Source organism: Salvelinus sp. IW2-2015, linkage group LG20, assembly GCF_002910315.2.
Source record: "Salvelinus sp. IW2-2015 linkage group LG20, ASM291031v2, whole genome shotgun sequence".
In the NCBI taxonomy this organism is placed as follows: Eukaryota; Metazoa; Chordata; class Actinopteri; order Salmoniformes; family Salmonidae; genus Salvelinus; species Salvelinus sp. IW2-2015.
Window position 1 is genome coordinate 11,865,972 of NC_036860.1, and position 20,293 is coordinate 11,886,264.

Consider the following 20,293-nt stretch of genomic DNA (forward strand, 5'->3'; position numbering starts at 1 on the left):
GGGTAGGTAAAAGGCAGGTCGGGGAKAAGCGAGAGTTCATAWACCAGGTCAGAYTCCAAASAGTACCAGGCGATAGGCAGCCTTGAGGTCAGGACAGGCAGCGGTTCAGTGATCAGGTCCGAGTCCAAACAGTACAAGGGGATAGGCAGGCTCAAGGTCAGAACAGGCAGAGTGGTCAGGCAGGCGGATTCGGCGTCAGGACAGGCAAGGGTCAAAACCAGGAGGGCTAGGAAAAAACAGAGACTGTGCAAAATAGGAGCTAAGAAAACCACTGGTTGACTTGGCAAAACAAAACGAACTGGCACAGAGAGACAGGAAACACAGGGATAAATACAATGGGGACTAATGGGGAAAACAGGTGACACCTGGAGGTGGGTGGAGACAATCACAAAGACAGGTGAAACAGATGAGGGCGTGACAGAAAAATGTGGTATAACCTAAAATGCTGTTACCATAAAGAATATAGGCCTACACATACTAGATTGATGACCATCAACGTAAAATGTAGACGTGTTGGACATTGAAGTCTTCATGTTTACTTCTTSTCTAACCAAAGTAAAAGATTGACCCTGAATAAGTAAAAGTTGTACAAAGGACTACTGTATATGGTAAAAATTGTTATACTTTGCAAAAAATACAATACAGAGAACTTTGTACAGTAGATGGCATATTTTTATTGTGCAAATTATTGAAAAAGTGACATCCTGCAATCAAACTGACAGAAACTTCTGTTAATACTAAAGCTAAACTGCACTTAGAAAAACCCTTGACATTTCTGGGCCTACATCTCATAACAAGGTCACACCAAGGCAACTACAACTACATGAAAATGACATTTTACTTACATTTTCATGGTGCATTAAGAGCAAGTTTCATTATTTTAAAAATCCCTTAGAAAACGTCTGCAGTGGCAACATCTACAAGACAATGTTGCCAGGCTGCAATCCCCTAAGTAGGAGCATACAACTCAACCATACTCCAATTCTAACCCGAATATCTCAAACATTCCATCCTTCTAATCTTTATTAATAGATTAATATAGCATAGTTTGTAACACCTTTATTGACATATTGAATATAAACATAGGCATACTGTATTCATGGACTCTTGAACGGTGACCTCTTTCACAATGACGCATTCATCCAACTCAGCAAAAATCTTCAGTCAAAATCAGTAAAACCTCCATATTTTGTGCAATCTGTAGCTTCCTTTGTGATTCAAGGTGTTCCCTCCCTGCTCATTCAACAGTATTTTTCTTAGTGCTCATCTCTACCCGTCTCTCCACATCACACTTGCTTCCCCTTGCCCTCAAGATGACATGCTCCGGGGCAGCCCTTTTGAACCATTCATACCATGACCCGTCATACACAGACACTGACCCTGAATGCCCCAGCAGGTGAGCAGCCAGAACCACGTGGCATGCAGTGACCCCTGACCCACAGGTTACCCAGAAAGGTTTCTCCAAGTCCACCCCTGCCTCTCTGAACATTTTGCCAGCACTTCAAGCTCCAACTCCTTGCCTGAGGCATCCATGAACTTGAAAAAGGCATGTTGATAGTACCAGGAATGTGGCCAGGCTCAATGTCTGTGTGTGAGAGAAAGAAAAACAATTATAAGAGAGCGGTAAAGAGAGGGGGAAGAGAAAGAGGGAAGATGAGATTTTATTTAAAAAATGATTGGACAAAATATGATGTCTTGATGATCAATCAATGATTGAGTGTAGTCTGGCCCAGGAGTGTGAAGGTGAACGGAAAGGCTCTGGAGCAACGAACCGCCCTTGCTGTCTCTGCCTGGCCGGTTCCCCTCTCTCCACTGGGATTCTCTGCCTCTAACCCTATTACAGGGCTGAGTCACTGGCTTACTGGTGCTCTTTCATGCCGTCCCTAGGAGGGTGCGTCACTTGAGTGGTTGAGTCACTGACGTGATCTTCCTGTCTGTGTTGCGCCCCCCCCTCTTTGGTTGTGCCGTGGCGGAGATCTTTGTGGGCTATACTCGGCCTTGTCTCAGGATGGTAAATTGGTGGTTGAAGATATCCCTCTAGTGGTGTGGGGCTGTGCTTTGGCAAAGTGGGTGGGGTTATATCCTTCCTGTTTGGCCTGTTTGATCCTTCCTGTTTGGGTATCATCGGATGGGCCGCAGTGTCTCCTGACCCCTCCTGTCTCAGCCTCCAGTATTTATGCTGCAGTAGTTTATGTGTCGGGGGGCTAGGGTCAGTTTGTTATATCTGGAGTACTTCTCTTGTCTTTATCAGCTTCCTGTGTGAATTTAAGTATGCTCTCTCTATTTCTCTCTTTCTCTCTTTCTTTCTCTCTCTCGGAGACCTGAGCCCTAAGACCATGCCTCAGGACTACCTGGCATGATGACTCCTTGCTGTCCCCAGTCCACCTGGCCGTGCTGCTGCTCCAGTTTCAACTGTTCTGCCTGCGCTATGGAACCCTGACCTGTTCACTGGACGTGCTACCTGTCCCAGACCTGCTGTTTTCAACTCTCTAGACACAGCAGGAGCGGTAGAGATACTCTTAATGATCGGCTATGAAAGCCAACTGACATTTACTCCTGAGGTGCTGACTTGCTGCACCCTCGACAACTACTGTGATTATTATTATTTCACCATGCTGGTCATTTATGAACATTGAACATCTTGGCCATGTTCTCTTATAACTCTCACCCGGCACAGCCAGAAGAGGACTGGCCACCCCTCATAGCCTGGTTCCTCTCTAGGTTTCTTCCTAGGTTTTGGCCTTTCTAGGGAGTTTTTCCTAGCCACCGTGCTTCTACACCTGCATTGCTTGCTGGTTGGGGTTTRAGGCTGGGTTTCTGTACAGCACTTTGAGATATCAGCTGATGTAAGAAGGGCTATATAAATAKATTTGATTTGATTTGACATTTAAAAAATCATATTAGCAAAAATGTATCATACCAAATGTAACAAATTCCAGGAGGACAAAATAAATCTTTGCATATGCTCCCACTGACCATCTCTTAGTTCTGGTTCGGTTCCCCGGAACATGCCAGCGGGTCTTGTGTCAATCACTTGCACCTGTTTGGTCTCGATGTTTTTCAGCACATCATCATATGACTTGACCCATGATTGATTGGCAGTCGCCTTGAAATCCGCAWGTCCTGGCTTGGTGTATTCTGCAGTGACCGGATGCCCCTCGGCCAGCCAATTCTTCATACCCCCGTCCAGGACCGATACAGAATTGTGCCCAAATAATCGGAACATCCACCACACTCGGGGTGCGCTGWATGACCCAAAATCGCTGTTATCGTACACTACTACATGTGTATCGTTTCCTATACCTAAACCCCCCACATACTCTGCAAAGTAGCTTGCAGTTGGGAGCATATGATCCATCGAGAAAGTTTTGTCGGCGCATTTGTCAATATCAAAGAACGAAGTTCCAGGTATGTGCTGTTGGTTAAATTCCGCATTTGCATVGCGTTTTAATATCGGTAGATGCCAGGACGTATCCAGAATTCGAAGATTCGGTCCAATAAGGTTGCTTTTTATCACATCTGCAAGCCATTTGGCTGAAACAAGCGCCTGGGTTTGCATCGCCATGATTGTTCTTGTCTTGAACTTTGAATTAGGGTTGCCAGGTCTTCAACAAAATTTTAATCCAATGACTAGTCAAAACACGCTCAAAAAGCCTGAAAAGTGTCACTTTTTCTTTTGTGCAGGAAGAGGGGAGTTGCCACATTTATAATAATAATAATAATTATCTAAATAGCCTACATACAACTGGTTAAAAGTTGTCACGACGTGCACTCTTGCTGCTCTTTCCCCACCACTCTCTCTGTCACTCAGAAGTAGGCTGCCTCACTGCCTGATAGTCAGCAGCAGCAGGTCACAGTAAAATARATATTTTTAATAAGTTGCCAAAACCCAGCAACTAGCGACCAATACATTTTCACCAGCGACATCCTTTTCAAAGTTGCCTAATTTACCAGGAAAACTAAGATCATGGCAACCCTTCTCTGAACTATTACGCAATTTGATGCATGCACGTGATACCAGTATGAACCTTCATTGGCTTTCACTGGCCCTTCATTCTGTAGGTCATTTGTGGAACTGTAAACGTGTACCATTTTGATATCAAGTCTAATATTGTTCCACTTTTTCCACACAATTATGAGACAGAATGGGTCATTATTTCCAGCTATTTATCAAAATCTGCAKATTTKTTAATAACATAATGCAATATTGCATMTMTAGTGTTATTTCTGACCCATTTTATGCAGGCAACTTCACTTTCACCCCTGCATGTCCAACAAATCACCTGTAGAGGGAGTCCCTATGTATAATGTCACTTTTCTTCTATTGTTTATACATACAGTACAATTTGGTATTTACAGTATTATGATCCCCATTAGCCGCTGCAAAAGCATCAGCTGCTCTTCCTGGGGTCCACATGAAACATMGRARACTACAATGTACAGAACATTATTAGTCAAGGACTGAAATACATAGCCTACATATCAGTACATACACACAATATGTTGGTCTAATTCATAGTACAGTGCAAATTACAATACAAGATATATGAAAAGGCTGTGTCTCTTCACAGTCCCCTTTGTGCAGTAAGGTGTTCTTTTATCAGCTTTTTACAACTGGTTTTATTGTTAGCTTGAGCTACCTAGGGTGACAGAGAGTTCCATGTAGTCATGTCTCTTTTTAATACTGTGTTTCTCAGCCTCTGTTCTGGACCTGGGGACTTTGAGTAGACCTCTGGTTGCATGTCTTGTGTTGTACCGATGACTGACCGAACTGTGTGCCAACTGCTTGAACAGACAGTTCGGTACCTTCAACACATCAATACCTCGCACAAAGACTAAAAGTGATGCAATCAATATCTCCTCAACTTTGAGCCAGGAGAGACTGAAATGCATGTTACTGACACTTTCCCTCCGTGTACATCTAAGTGTGATACGTGCTGCATTGTTCAGGACCAACTGCAATTTGCCTACAGTGCATTCTGAAAGTATTCAGACCCGTTGGCTTTTTCCACATTTTGTTACGTCACAGCCTTATTCTAAAATTGTTTAAATTATTTTTTCCCCCATAAATCTACACACATTACCCCATAATGACAAAGCAAAAACATATTTTATTTTAGCACATTTATAAAGATGGAAAAATCACATTCAGACCCTTTACTCAGAACTTTGTTGAAGCACCTTTGGCAGCGATTACAGCCTCGAGTCTTTTTGGGTATGACACTACAAGCTTGGCACACCTGTATTTTGGGAGTTTCTCCCATTCTTCTCTGCAGAACCTCTCAAGCTTTGTCAGGTTGGATGGGGAGCGTCGCAGCACAGCTATTATCAGGTCTTTCAAGAGATGTTCGATTGGGTTCAAGTCCGGGCTCTGGCTGGGCCTCTCAAGGACATTGAGACTTTTCCCGAAGCCACTCTTGCATTGTCTTGGCTGTGTGCTTAGGGTTGTTTTCCTGTTGGAAGGTGAACCATCGCCCCAGTCTGAGGTCCTGAGCACTCCGGAGAAGATTTTCATCAAGGATCTCTCTGTACTTTGTTCCGTTCATCTTTCCCTCGATCCTGACTAGTCTCCCATTCCCTGCCGCTGAAAAACATCCCCACAGCATGATGCTGCCACCACCATGCTTCACCGTAGGGATGATACCAGGTTTCCTCAAGATGTGACGCTTGGCATTCAGGCCAAAGAGTTAAATCTTGGTTTCATCAGACCAGAGCATCTTGCTTCTCATGGTCTGAATCCTTTTAGGTGCCTTGTTTGCAAACTCCAAGCGGGCTATCATGTTCTTTTTACTGAAGAGTGCCTTCTGTTTGGCCACTCTACCATAAAGGTTCTCCCATCTTCACAGAGGAACTCTAGAACTCTATCAGAGTATTCATCGGGTTCTTGGTCATCTCTCCGACGAAGGCCCTTCTCCCCCGATTGCTCAGTTTGGCTGGGCGGCCAGCTCTAGGAAGAGTCTTGGTTTGGTCCAAACTTCTTCCATTTAAGAATGATGGTGGCCACTGTGACCTTCAATGTTGCAGACATTTCTTTGGTACCCTTCCTTTCAGCATTTGTTGTTTGCATGTCATACTTAAGGTTGCTAATCTTGTCAACAYAAAGGTTATTGAAGTGGTTGGCAATATCAAAGGGTTTTGTTATGAACAAACCATCTGCCTCAATGAAGGATGGAGCCAAGTTTGCTTTTTGTCTATAATTTAATTTGAAGTACTCCAGAGCTTTTTACTATCATTCTTTTATATCATTAATCTTTCTTCCATAGTCTAMTTTATTTTTGTTTAGTTATGTGATTTCTCAATTTACTGTATGTTTGCCAGTCTGCTGCCTTGTCAGACTTATTTGCTATTCCCTTTGCCTCATCCCTCTCACCCATACAGTTTTTCHATTTGTAATCTATCCATGGGGATTTGGCAGTTCTAACAGTCCGTTTCTTGATGGGTGCATGCCTATCAGTAACTGGAAGAAGCAGTTTCATAAATGCTTTATGTGCAGCGTCCAGATGTTCCTCATTACACACATCAGACCAATAAATATTATTCACATCTTTGACATAGGAATCATTGCAAAATCTCTCTAGTGTAAATCTATCAGTGGGGAGTACAGTAACAAGTAATCAAACTCCAAAAGGGTGTTTGTAAAAATCAGTTTGCTCTTATTGATACCATATTACAACTCTGGTTCAACTGTACAGTATGTAGTTAGACCTGGAATGTGTTGAGCAATGGATATGTGCCATGGAGAATGATCATGCCATCATCCGATGTACCCATGTGAGAGATGGATAACACTGTACCCAGTTCTCTCTGTGTGTTTCCGTGTGCCCATCTGAATCCTGCCTGGGTCAAACTCTGCAGAGAGGCGATGTTGTGCTGCCTACCCTGTGGGAGATGGCCTCAGCTGTGGGAGCGTGTGCTTTGTCATGGGGCTCTGATTACATGCTCAATGCTTGGCTTGTGAGTAGCTCATTGTCTGGGCAATTGAAATAAATGACAAACCTGATCCCTGGCCTGCCTCTATTTGTTCAATTCTAGGCTATTTGATCAACTTCTGCTAATTTGACAACTTGAAGAATTTAGTGATTTGCTGAATTCTGAGGCCTTTACCTCGACTGACCCTTTGATTATCAATGAACTTAAATGTTATCTCAGTGTTTAGGTTCATAAAGTCCACAAACCTGCYCAGTCTTTCAAAAGTGCAAGACTACTCTCTCTGTGTTTCTCGGGTGTCAAGAAAGTGTTGTGTTGTTGTGAAGTTGTTGCTTCGATTGTGATCTTGTGTAATTTCAGGCAAAAATATTTTCCACCAAGAGACTCTTGGTGATGGAAGAGATTTGAGATTATTGTTTTGGGAGTTCCGCTTCTTACAAACCATTCCTACTACTGTTTTTCTATTTAGGCCCTTCTCAAATCATCCTAGAAGTAAGATTAAGGCAAAAATATGGCACAGCAACAATTTAATTTGAATGGTAATAATACCACAAAGTACAAGAGATTTACATTGTTTGATGGCTGACGAAGACAGCGTTTATTAATGCCTTGGTATTAGAGGAAACAATTGAAATGATCATACATATAAAACAAACCACAATAGTATTTCAAAATTCACACAAGCATGTTATTCTGAAGTGTTTTTATAATCATACGCAAAACATCAATTGTCTTAAATAAGCCAGAGAGGTGTTCACCTTGACCAATGTGTTATGTTAGCAAATATCTTCTCTCACTTGTTTAGACAGTTGAGATGCCTGTGAACAGTAATTCTTTTGTGTGAAATGTTAAGAACTATTGTGTGAATTGTACCAAGTTGTTCCTTATGTAACCAAATATTTTGTATCAAGGATAGAGAATGATTAAGAGTTTTACATAGAAGGATTTACAGACAGATACTTTCAAGAATTACAGACAGACCGATGGTTATACATGTAACAAAATCTTGCTTTGGAGTTGGTACAATTGGCTTGTCTTTACAGTACCAGTAAAAAGTTTGGATACACCTACTCATTCAAGGGTTTTTCTTTATTTTTACTATTTTCTTCATTGTAGAATAATAATGAAGACATCACAACTATGAAATAACACATATGGAATCATGGATTAACCAAAAAAGTGCTAAACAAATAAAAATCTGTTTTATATTTGAGATTCTTCCAAGTAGCCACCCTTTGCCTTGATGACAGCTTTGCCCCCTCTTGGCATTCTCTCAACCAGCTTCACCTGGAATGCTTTCCCAAAAGTCTTGAAGGAGTTCCCACATATGCTGAGTATACCACCCCTATCTTGTCACAACACAACTGATTGGCTCAAATGCATTAAGAAGAAAAGAAATTCCACAAAGGTGCTTTTAACAAGGCACACCTGTTAATTGAAATGCATTCCAGGTGACTACCTCATGAAGCTTGTTGAGAGAATGCCAAGGGTGTGTAAAGCTGTCATCAAGGAAAAGGGTGGCTACTTTGAAGAATCTCAAATCTCAAATATATTTCGATTTGTTTAACACTTTTTTGGTTACTACATGATTCTATACGTGTTATTTCATAGTTGTAATGTCTTCACTATTATTTTGAAATGTAGAAAATAGTCAAAATAAAAAATACACCTTGAATGAGTAGGTGTGTCAACTTTTGACTGGTACCTTTGTATATTTTCATATACCGTATCATTGATTAGGAAATACCGGCACTATTTGTTGCCCTTCCTCATCTACAAAATCAGCAACTTTTCAACACACAATCACTGCTCTCTCATAACTGCAACTCATCTCTTGTTCCTAATGTTTTTGTATACTTTCAGAGTTTTATAGATAGGCTGTCTCACTTTCTATGCATCCCTTAGGACGTTCAATGAAAGAYCTGACAGTTAGGGCAACTTTTTCATCAGTCTTTGGGTAACTAATGGGTTAAGGATATTTCAAGGCATGTATTTCCTGGCCTTCATACGGGGTATAATATGTAGGTCTCTGATGTCATTATGCTGAAGCAGCCAACACAAGTAGCGTTCTGTGCCCATACCCCACCCGCTGGTGAGTAGAGGAATGACCTGCCGCATGTTGATGTACCACTTGTAGGATTCCTCTGGAACTGCATGATGTCTGAGGGCTTCTTGCACCATCTCAGGGTTAGAGTGACGCTCCCCAAGACCCAGAGTCTCCCCCAATCCCAAGAGGAGGTCCGATGCTTTTGCCTTGCGTCTGCCTGAGCCCTCCACATATGCTTGGTAGAAAGCCACTCCCAGGTGGTCCATCTCTGTCAGCCAAACAGCGCCTCCGTACTTCTCAATCAAAACCCGTTCTCCTTTGCGGGTTAACTTCCTGCCAAACTGGGGCTGGCCATCCTGTACCCACTCCAAGCAGTCTGGCGAGGGCATCATAGGGATGGCCTTGTCCAGAGTGACTCTTGGGAGAGGGGTTCCTCCCTCCAACTTCTCCAGTAAGTCCTTGACATGTGAAAGGGTCCCAGCGGTGTTCAGGATGATGTTGGAGTGTTTCTTCAGCATTGCATTGGTGAGATGAGCCACGTATCCCTCAGCTATGTGCATGGCAGTATCCATGTCACCCAGGAGCTCACACTCAACATGGTAGAACTGGTTAAGATGAGTGGCATCTGGATCTTCTCCCCGAAAACTTGGCGATACATAGTATGTCCCTGGCAAGTTCTCTTGGAATCGCAAGAAATACTCCAGCACAAATTGCATGGAGTCAGCCAAGTACACATCCTGCCCCAGCAAGTTGACGTAAACGGGCTCGGAGTCTGATCCCAGGCCCATCGGAGAGGAGATTGTGTCAGTGGTGAGAGGAGTCATGGCGTACGCGTACTGACAGGTGTTGTTGAAGTACTCCACTGTGTTGTGGAAGAGGGTATTTTGAATTTGAAAGAGATTGCGGTACCACTGGCTCTTGATGGCTAACATGGAGTGGCTCTGTGGGTCCTCCCAGGAACGAGGAGGCCTGCAAAGTGTGATTTTGGTGTGGATTTCCTTTAGAGWTTCAGGGCTGGCGGGAGGGCCATCGYRAGATGAGACYTASCCGGGGTAGCTTTGGAAGTACTCTGGGAACACCTCAGCAGGCTTGTCACCACGTGGAGGAACCAGAGGMATCAGCTTGACATYGGCATAATCAATCTCAAAGCCCTCAAAGATGAGTGCAACACCTCGAGCATGCATTCCTTCCTCCAGCAGTCCAGCTACCTTACGAGTGGCCAGGATCAGTGATGTGTAATCAGTCTCTTCCAGACWGAAAATYTTGCTMGACAGTGGTTTACGTGGCACTAGAACTGTGAGTCCAGGTGTATTAGGGTAGGGAGTGAGGAAAGCCACATGATCACTGTCTTCCCACACCCGCCACTGTTGCTCCTCCCCACGCACGATACGGCTGAACAGTCCATTGTGGGAAGGATCTCCTAAGAAGTCATAGCACGATGGTGCATTAGGCGTTGGCAGCTTGTCCCGAATCTTGGCCTGAACCTGYTCCAGATCTGCYTCTTCSCAGCGRGGGCCACRCTTTGAGSTYCAGTAACCTGGGTCATAGGGCTGAAAGTCCTCCTRCCCGGTKYMWTGGGGGCYCCAGTTGGTTTCCAGGCCATGAAGTGGTAGCACTCGGATATGGGCCGGSMMCTCGGGATGTGGGTTAAATACTAGGGCGCAACGCTGTACCCCCAGTCGTTCGCATAGCAGGTTTGAAACAGCCCMTGCMCCTTGCAACAGTMCTAAGAAATCTGGTACAYCCAYSTGAAAGATGCTGCTRGGRCCACTCAGAGTCTTTTGGGTAAGGATGGTGGCACCMGGTGTCCAAGGGTMMGAGTGTAGGTGAGCAACTAMTTRGTCAGTCTCCCAGATRACATTGYAATAACTCTTCATMGGTCTCAGGACTTCGACACGTGCAATGCCACCAACCATGGAWGCTACAAACAWCACCCCAYCATTGGTTTCAARAACAGCATCSCCTTTMGCGTCTACAGCAATGATTCCAGCACAGCTYCCCTTCAAGTTCTCAGARATGACTTCTCGACARGCRGCCCTAAGGCTGTAGCCTTTATGATGGTAGAGACTGGCRACTTTTTGTGCAACTGTGTGCTMWAGAAACACATCTCCATCACCAGAGCAMGTTAKTGCAAGRTTGTCATCAGCAAATATACCTGCTCCCACTARTGCMGTGTCRCCAACTRGACCCTTCCATTTTCCCACCAACCCACCTGTGGACGTTGCAGCAGCTAACCTACACCARCGATCCAAAGCAACAGCTCCCACRMTCTGTGGATGGTTGTTCTTGGAGGCYTTGCCAGRACTGAGTTTTGCTATCAGCTCTCTGCGACGGACATCAGTTTGGAAGTACTCCGCCCTCATAGGCTTCTCACTCTCTTCTAAGCCTTGCAAAAACTCTTCTGCACCTTCCCCTACTAAGAGTGAGTGTACGCTCTTCTCCATGACCTGTCTTGCTGCTTTCACTGGGTTCTTCACACTCTGCACACAAGCCACCGATCCAGAGTTCATCCCATTTCCATCTACTATGGTCGCCTCCATCTCATTTTTCCCATCTTTGTTGAAAACAGATCCCTTCCCGGCATTGAACAGAAAGCAGTCCTCAAGAGCTTGCACACTCCGCTGCACTGCGTCAAGACTACTGCCTCCTTGTTGTAGCACTTGTGCTCCGAGGGTCAGAGCTGTATGGAGAGCAAATTTAATGACACCTACCACCTTTGTATTCAGCATCATCTCCTCCCCAGCTCCACCATGGATTACCAGAGTGAAGTCTGGACTCATCTTGGAGGCAGAGTTAGAGGGAAGTGCTGACTTAGACATGGTCTTGCCTTGTTTTTGGCCTGCTGGACTGATACTTTTGTGAATTTCCCCTTGGGAGGATCCATTCCTTCTTCCTGCTTGTCCTTCTTGCAGCAGACACTCCATGGCTCCCATTTGTCCGGCGATGGAATATCTGACAGCGAGAAGCATCACCAGCTTCAAATTTACTTTCAGGCTATCTTGAAGCTTCTCCAACACTGTGGCAAAGGTACCTTTCCCATTGAGCACCATACGGACCCGGTCTCTCCTCCCCAGGTAGGTTACAGCAAGTTGGTCTTTAGCATACACATTCCCTACAGCAAGCTCCACTCCCTCCATCAAATCCTTACCAGTAAGGTAAACAGAGGGGCACCCAAAAGGGTCAAGAAACTTCTTGAGAGGGTTGTCTGGAGACATGGACCAGCGTAGGGCTGCTAGGTGAGGGCCCACACCATGTCCACTTTTAGTGGCTTTAATCAGGTTCTTGTGCTCCAGGAAAGCCACATGGAACAGACGGAGCAGTTCGTTCGTGTATCGAGGTTTGTTGTCTGGTCCGATGCAGGATTCCAAAGCACCGATGAGCTGGTAGGATTGCATGGTGAGGGAGTATGTCGGATCGCAGCGGCCATGCTTGTAGTGACGCATATGGGTAGGGGTTACAAGAATGTGGCTGGCAGCAGATTCCCCAAGAGTCTGCCTCAGGGAGAGCTGCAAGGAAAAGTTGATCCAGGCATCGTACAGGCCCCTGTGACCCCTGAGGGTAGCAAAGACATCTGGGTAAGAGAGAACCTCAAACGTGATGATGGGATGAATTGCTTTAGGGGACGATTTTGGGGGGTCTGTTTTAGTTATACCCTGTAGTGGGAATGCTAGGGGGCTTGGGGAGGAGGAATCAGCCTTGTTAAGATAGGCTGACCCATTGCTTCCTGTGTTGGCCTGGACTAGGTCTACATTAAGAGACTCAGAGAGATACCACACAGTCTCAGCCACTAACCCAGCCACCATTCCATCCAGTGCACTGTGCTCAAACACCATCCCTGCTGTGCTGTCTTTGAATACCACCAGGTTCACCACCTGTAGAAAAAGTATAGAAAAATAGTTGACCTAAATAGGAACCTATGTTTTCAAGTCTTGTGTCAGTGAGTTAATAAACTGAGGTTTGTTGGGTGCAATTACGTATGTCTGATGTGCAGTAAAGATCCACTTACAATTTGATTCAATATTGAAAACTTGATTCAACTCCATTATCTAGGGTATATTTTTGTCAACACAGAAAATCAAGACCATATCCTCATCCGGTAACCTGATGAATCCAGTTGATTCACTACGGCATCACTGTACTGTATTGTAGTAGTTGTCATCCACAATTACAGTACCACAAACATCCCATACTGTACCTTGTCATAGTATCTCAGACAGGGCCCATCTCCTCCTCCCAGTCTGACAGCGTTAAGGGTGTCTGCCAGATCAGCTGGTGGATTGCAGTCTTCCAGGGAGAGAGCGACCACAGCACTCTCCATCAACCCCAGTGAGGCGGCCGCTGCCCCACCTGCTCTCAGGATCTCCTCCCTCACAGCGCTCCAGGCTTGCCGCTGCAGGGCAGAGAGGCCGCAGATGGCAGAGGGCTTGTTGTTCTTGGCAGCTCTATGTTGGCTCATCACATGAACCACTTGGCTGTAGATGTCAGGGAACGGTAAAGGGGACATAGGCCCACCTGGGCTGAGACGCTGCAGTATGTTGATTGAAAATACCTCTCCAGCACAGATTACGATGGCATGGAGGCAGTCTGGGTATACCTGTAATACAAATAGCACATTAAGAAGTAGGAGATAATCACATTAGATGAAAATAAGACAAAGGAGTATGATGAACTGTTATCATTATCATCAGAGATGGTGTATGAAAACACAAAACAACATTGAGTCAAAGTAGTCAATTTTTTCCCCAAAGCTTACTTTAATCTCATCTTGGGTCTTCCCAGGAATGCGGCTGGCAGCAAACACCTCTGATTGCTGTGTGCGCTCAGTTTGCCCCTCGCCCTCTACCAGCGAAGGCTCACTATACATCTTGGCCACAGCCCAGAGCAGAGCGGCAGCCCTCTCAAGTTGGGAACACTCCTTCTTGGCTCTGGAGGGGGGCAGGACAGCAGGGATGGCTGTCGAGGTGGGCAGGGGGTCGGTACATGAAAGCAGCCGGTTCTTGAATTGCTCTGTCACCCAGTTCTCTCGGCCAGAGAGGGCAGCCGCCAAGCATTTTTGGGTCTCCTGCAGGACCTCCCTCTGTTGGCTAAGGGTGTTTTTGAATTGTGGGTAGAGCTCGGGGCTCAGGGTGAGCTGGAGCACACGGCCTGCCTCTTGTAAGGTGACATCTAGCTCTGGAATAGGGTAATCGAGAAGTGCCATCCTGTCCTGTCGATAGGTGGAACCTAATGCAATGAGAGAGCGAGGACGCACAATCAATTGAGTTAAGGTAAAGACACTCAGGTAATTTGCCCTGATATTCTCTTTCAACCATAGTTACTGTAATACATACTGTATTAACCTGTATGATTACAAAAGCTGTAATTCAATTAGGCTAATCATATTATCTAGGAGAAGAGCTCATGAGACACACAGAGGACTCTTTATGGATTCACTTGGCTGATGTGAATGGACAGTACCCTTAGTTTGTATGCCAGATCATCAGTAATACAATACCTCCTGTAAGGTCAATGTATCCTTTTGAGATACATTGTGACTTCTCCTTTGTCACACTGTGTGTGAGAGTGGCTGCTCTACATTACCCTCATCCCTTAATGATAAGAATTAGCATGGTGTTTGTATTGCCAGTTGTCATGGGAATATGTCTCATTCTGCAGGACCCTGTTGGGGTAATTAGATTTGTGCTGATAAGCCTAGTCAGTCTCTCTTTACAATGTTGCCTGTTTTTCATTCTTCTAAGGCCATATTCAAGTTCAGCTATGCCTATGACCTTGTGATTACCAGGCAGTTACTAATTATTCTAACCAAATTAAGTTACAATTGAAAGGTTTTATGTAATACCACCTCTATAAACCACATAGGTAATATATAAGTTCAGAAATACATTCAACTGTAGAATTTAAGTACCAAATTGTAATATTTACCATAAAAAATAAACTAATAACACAGTTGTGTCACTTTTGTCAAAATGGAGCTTCATTAAAACCAGTTATCAGCAAACTAAACCAGCTTATAAGATGTCAAAATCATGTCACAGAATACATTTTTGGGAGAAAAAGTGGTTATTTTGAATTTTCTCTCTTGTATTATGGAAATTCAATTTTTGCAATTAACTTTTGAATGTGATAGCAGCTCTCTTCAAGAGATCTGTTCACAATCTCAGGGCATCACAACCAAAATATAGGGTGTGTAAGGGTTACAATGTGTAAGTTCCTCAAATGTGATTGTGACAACTCCACTGACAACCAATGCTATTAACCAACTATTTTGCATGCCTAAAATAGATGTAAAATAACAACACAGCTATTATATTAAAAACATTTCCCCCCTGCCTGAGGCAACTTTTTGTCATCAAAGTTGCTAAGATCAATTGCAATGATTTAGACAATAGAGTAAATCATTTAAGTTTACATACATTGTCAGTGGTATGTCCTGAAGTCCCTACACCCCTCAACAGTATAAGCAAGGAGGCTGCCCTCCACTAAATAATGTATCATACCGCTATGACTCATTCAAGCGTGACTAACTTTAAAACATGCATTTCAAGGAAGACCAATATACACATCTGGCTCAGCTTCGTGGGTGAAAAAAAATTGGAAATTTTAGGTACACAAAATACCACTATGATCAACAACGCAAGTACTCACAGAAACGTTGCTCTGGACATTACACTCTGTAATTAGGCTATACATAAGTAGATAAAGTTGTGTTATTCCTACAGCCATTGTTGGTACGTGTATAAGCTCATAAAATGGAATTTATAAAAGTAGAAACTAGCTTACCTCAATACCGAAAACACTCCCAAGATATGCACGCTCCGTAGGATGCAGTGATAGTCAGTGAACAGCAAGTTTTGTTGTACTACACAAACAAGGGTTGGCAATAATATGTACCTAGTGATTCCAATTAAGCAATTACATTTCCTGTCTCTCAATAGACGCTGGGTGAATCTGAGACAGCCTCTCACTGCAAATACTCTCCCTAATGCAATGGTCAATGTTCAACAAATGTTGGAACTCTTTTTAAAGGTTTTTCAGGTGCATCATTAGTTTGATGCTCTATGCTCTATTTCACCCAAACAGTCATTGACAGACAGTTTTCCACATGGCCTTTTAACCCTTGTGACTGAACATTAAATGCACTTTAACTGGTTTCGAAAATGTCTCCTGGTACATGCCTCCTGGTCTCTATAATTAGATTTGTAGCAACAGTAGAATAAGAGTCATGAGGCTGAATTAGTAATGGCTGTCTCTCGCAATGTCTCATGCCGTCCCCCGTTACAATAGTCTTAACGATTTAACACAATTTAGACCATATTCAAAAACACTTTTACAGATATCACTGCTGCCAGTAACTTGGTTACCTGTGAAGTTCTGTTAGGTAGACTAACATTATCTGACTCACAAACAACATCATTATGGCCATAGGGCAAAATGTAATGTGAGATTTCTGTGGTTTATTTACTAATACAGACCACCATACATTCAATCATGTGACGTAACTATACAAGTATTTCCTTGGTATTCTTGATTATGATCAATAGTATCCAATTGTGAAATATTGGAATAACTCAGTGAATATTTTTATTATCTTATCCCRAGGGCTCCCGAGTGGCGCAGCGGTCTAAGGTACTACATCTCAGTGCTAGAGGCGTCACTACAGACTCTGGTTCGATTCCAGGCTTTATCACAACCGGCCGTGATTGCGAGTCCCAGGGGGTGGTGCACAATGGGCCCAGCGACGTTTGGCCGGGGTAGGCAGTCATTGTAAATAAGAATTTGTTCTTAAATGACTTGCCTAGTTAATAAAAAAATCCTATTTCAGTAAATGAGCAAATTGCCTAAAAATGTCTATACTATACCTCCAGTCAAGGTGTCAAAGATGTGTGATGAGCCTCCTGAGGTTTCACACCTATATTTATACTCTGATGCATGTTTTTTCTTATTGTGTACACAGTAAAACCCATTACTTATTTTTCTTTCCCCCTTAGTGGGAACTGTTCTTAACATATGTAGTTTCACTTTCATCAAAACTGGTGCTGTTCCCGAAACTCTCTGACCACAACTACCCGAAGCCCCCTGAACTCAGTTGCCCAAACCCCCCCTGACCTCTGACCTCAGCTGCCCGAAGCCCCCCTGACCTCTGACCTCAGCTGCCCGAGACTCCCTAACCAAAGTAGGCCTCACCAGCCTTAGACAGACACACCTTAGACAGAACTGTGCTGTACATTTTTCTTGTAAATCAGATACGATTCTTAGGCACTTAAAAAAWWTRTTTTTACTTTAGACATATAGTATTCAACATTACTCCTTTTGTCAGTCTTTCTATTTGGAGTTGTGCTTATGAAAAGGTATTTAGCCGAAACGTGGGGAATTGGCTATGTTTCTGTTTGTTTAAGATTATTATTTTTTGAACGAATATAATTTATTGTAAGTCTTTGCATAAGATTGATGACAACACAGATTATTGGGACTTCTTATTTTCACTAAAGGTAATTTAGCAGACAATATACTCAGACATTCCTAATGGAGACAAACAGTATGTGATTGTATGCGAGCTGCTTAGGTAGCTAGTTGTGAGATTTCACCACTTAAGGGCATTTGGGTTCCCAATTTCAGAAACCACTTTGCTTAGTTATGTGTAATTCCTAAGTAACTGTTTCTTCAATTACACAACAATAACAATGTAGATATTTATGATAACAATAAAAAACACTTTTTATATTTTGTTATTAGTTATATTATTTTATATTGAATACTGCACTGTTGGGCAGGGCTTGCAAGTTAAGCATTTCAGTGTACTTGTGCATGTGACAAATTAAACTTGAAACCACCAGCAACATGGTGCCCAGCCCGTATGGGCTTATAGGACACGATATCAAGTGTCAAGTAGGTGTGCACAAAACAAAAATGTTACATTAAACAAATTAAATGCATAATTAGCTATTACAATTTTCACCTTGTCTCTCTACACAAACAATACACTTCTCCACCCCAGGAAAATAAATTGTGCAATGTAAAAAACTCACATTGTGAAAAAGAACTTCAACCTGTGTTCATCCTGTAGTCAAACACTTCATGAGTGAGCACCAACAATTTTACCAAACAGAACATGTCTCAAGTCATCATACAGAGGGCAATAAAACACAAAATGGGCTTCACTTTCTATTAACCCAAGATCACACAAGGGATTGTGTCAAATCTTAGCTGCTCACAAACTGACCAATATAGTACATATTAATATGAGCTTGTTTTATTATATGTGTTTAATTTATCCTTGTCTTGTCCTTGTAATCAGTGATGATGCTATAGGTGATAAAACAATTTCCCAAATTCGGGTTAATAAAGTAATACTCTCCTCTAACCTACTCTACTTATATGGTCTTGTTACATTGGCTTATGATCTTATTCACATATGTTTTCTTATTAGACTTCTTTATAAAATGCTTTATTCCATCATAGAAAGGTGTATAGGTTTGTAGGCTAAATAAGATTGAGTGCTGTAACGTCACATTTCTCAACCATACATTTTTTTTCAACCCGGATGTAGTAATTCCCGTGCAAAAATAAGTAGCCAATTGCTTCCGGTTTGTCATTCTGACCCCGACGCGAGGGGGAACTGTGTCTGTTTTACTTATAAGTAGAAACCTTTGAAATCGTTTCTCAAACGTAAGTTCAGCGGTCTCCCTTGACGATGTAAAATGTTGTTCTGTCAATATCGTATATTTGTATTCAATTTATTGTGAGTAGCAGCTCCTCAATGTGCAAGGTCAGCATCGTTCGGAGGCTAACGTTACTGTAAAAAGCTAATTAACGTTAGCTCGCAAGCTAGGCTAGCCGTAAGTGATTTTTTTATTACTGTTAGCCAGTCAAAGGGAACAATACTATTGATACTGGTTTTGCTATTCTAGTATAGCTAATTGTTAGCTCACTTATCGTATAGTCTACACGGGCAACAGCAGCTAACGTTTGGTAGTTAAATTGCAAAGGGGTGTTCTGCTGGACGAGTGCTAACGTAAACTATTTAGATAGCTAATGTCAGATGAAAGGGGTTAGTTAGCTAGTTCAGTATCTTTGGTGTATCTTATGTGTTGCTCTGGTCTGACAGCTAGGCTGCATTCAGACTAGACAGGCATAACATAGCTAATGTTAGATAGTTAGCAAATTAACTTGACTTGCTGCTGGGTGGGTGGGTATCATTTGTGGAAGGTTCTAACATGAATCTGTTCCAGAAACTTCGTAAAGTACAAGGATGCCAACAAACAACGCATACAAAGTAGCATGATCAATTCACCAAGCGAACTAGCTTCCGAATAGTCATCAACTCATCACGTAGCTTATTCTTAATGTTTGTCCATAGACTACCAGAGTGAGGATAGACATTTTTTGAAATAAACGTGGTGAGTGAAAAACTTAACTAAATTGCCCACGGCCTACCCGGTATCTTATTCTGCCGCTGTACAACTTTGTATGCGTTGTTTGTTGGCAACCTTGTTATTTTTGGAACAGATTCCCGTTTGGCACGTTCCACAAATTACACCCACCCCTTGCTGCTAGCTAGTAGTACCAATAATCGGTGTAACGAACACCGAATCGGCAACAAATGACCAGTCTCATCTCTTATCTCGTCATCCACAAAGGTTATCTAGCTAAATATGCCCAATCGTATAAAGTAGTTAAGTTACTGTTCAGGATTAGTATAGCCTAACTTGATCCATGTTGTCCTTCCACTTCACCAGTGGCAGATGCCTAGGTGACAATGTTCGAAAAATCGACGCTAATACTACCCTTTGTGTAATGATTACCTATTCTATTGAAATAAATAAATAAATACACGTCCTTCTATCTCTCCTCACAGGAGTCCTCCCATCTTCATGTGCTTCCCTAATGGGCGGCTGGTCTCGTAGTGCGGTGCTGGAGCTGTACCGAGCACTGCTCCGTGCAGGGCGCCACCTTCAGTACACAGACCGCAACTACTACCGCCGCGCCGTGGCCGGCGAGTTCCGCCGCTGCCAGGCTCTGACCGTGCCGAGCGACAAGGAGGACGCACTGAAGAGGGGCCAGTTCTTCCTCAGCAGTAGACTGGGGGGGCTGATGTAGTTGGGGGTCAACCATCCAACACCACCTTTTAGCAAGACGTGCTTGTGGCAGACCACAAACAGGTAGACTATTCAGCTATTTAACTGACCAACTATCCTTTTGCTCTCATAAATTAATAATACATATTTTAATAATGAAAGGTACACAGTCCTTGAGTTATGGTAATAGAACGCAGGACTCTTCACATCTGAATCAGTACTTTCTTTGTTCTTCTCATCAATT

General features: G+C 43.1%; 2 protein-coding genes and 1 pseudogene across 2 annotated transcripts; 1 reads left to right on the forward strand and 2 right to left on the reverse strand.

Annotated features, from left to right (window-relative positions):
* Positions 1–694: 694 nt before the first annotated feature.
* LOC111979896 (3-mercaptopyruvate sulfurtransferase-like) lies at positions 695–3,800 on the reverse strand (annotated as a pseudogene).
* A 3,642-nt stretch (positions 3,801–7,442) lies between these two features.
* LOC111981579 (uncharacterized) lies at positions 7,443–16,022 on the reverse strand. The gene is given in 4 exon segments (XM_024012913.2): positions 7,443–12,846; positions 13,170–13,568; positions 13,728–14,197; positions 15,755–16,022. Coding segments are annotated over 3 exon segments (4,785 nt in total). The 5' UTR covers positions 14,175–14,197; positions 15,755–16,022; the 3' UTR covers positions 7,443–8,907.
* A 3,836-nt stretch (positions 16,023–19,858) lies between these two features.
* LOC139029392 (mitochondrial ribosome and complex I assembly factor AltMIEF1-like) lies at positions 19,859–20,071 on the forward strand. The gene has a single exon (XM_070449197.1). It carries the CDS (start codon positions 19,859–19,861, stop codon positions 20,069–20,071), a length of 213 nt encoding a protein of 70 aa, XP_070305298.1.
* The last annotated feature ends 222 nt before the right edge of the window (positions 20,072–20,293 follow it).

Coding starts and splice junctions, on each gene's coding strand:
- LOC139029392 (XM_070449197.1), top strand. CDS start 19,859: ATGGGCGGCTGGTCTCGTAGTGCGGTGCTGGAGCTGTACCGAGCACTG.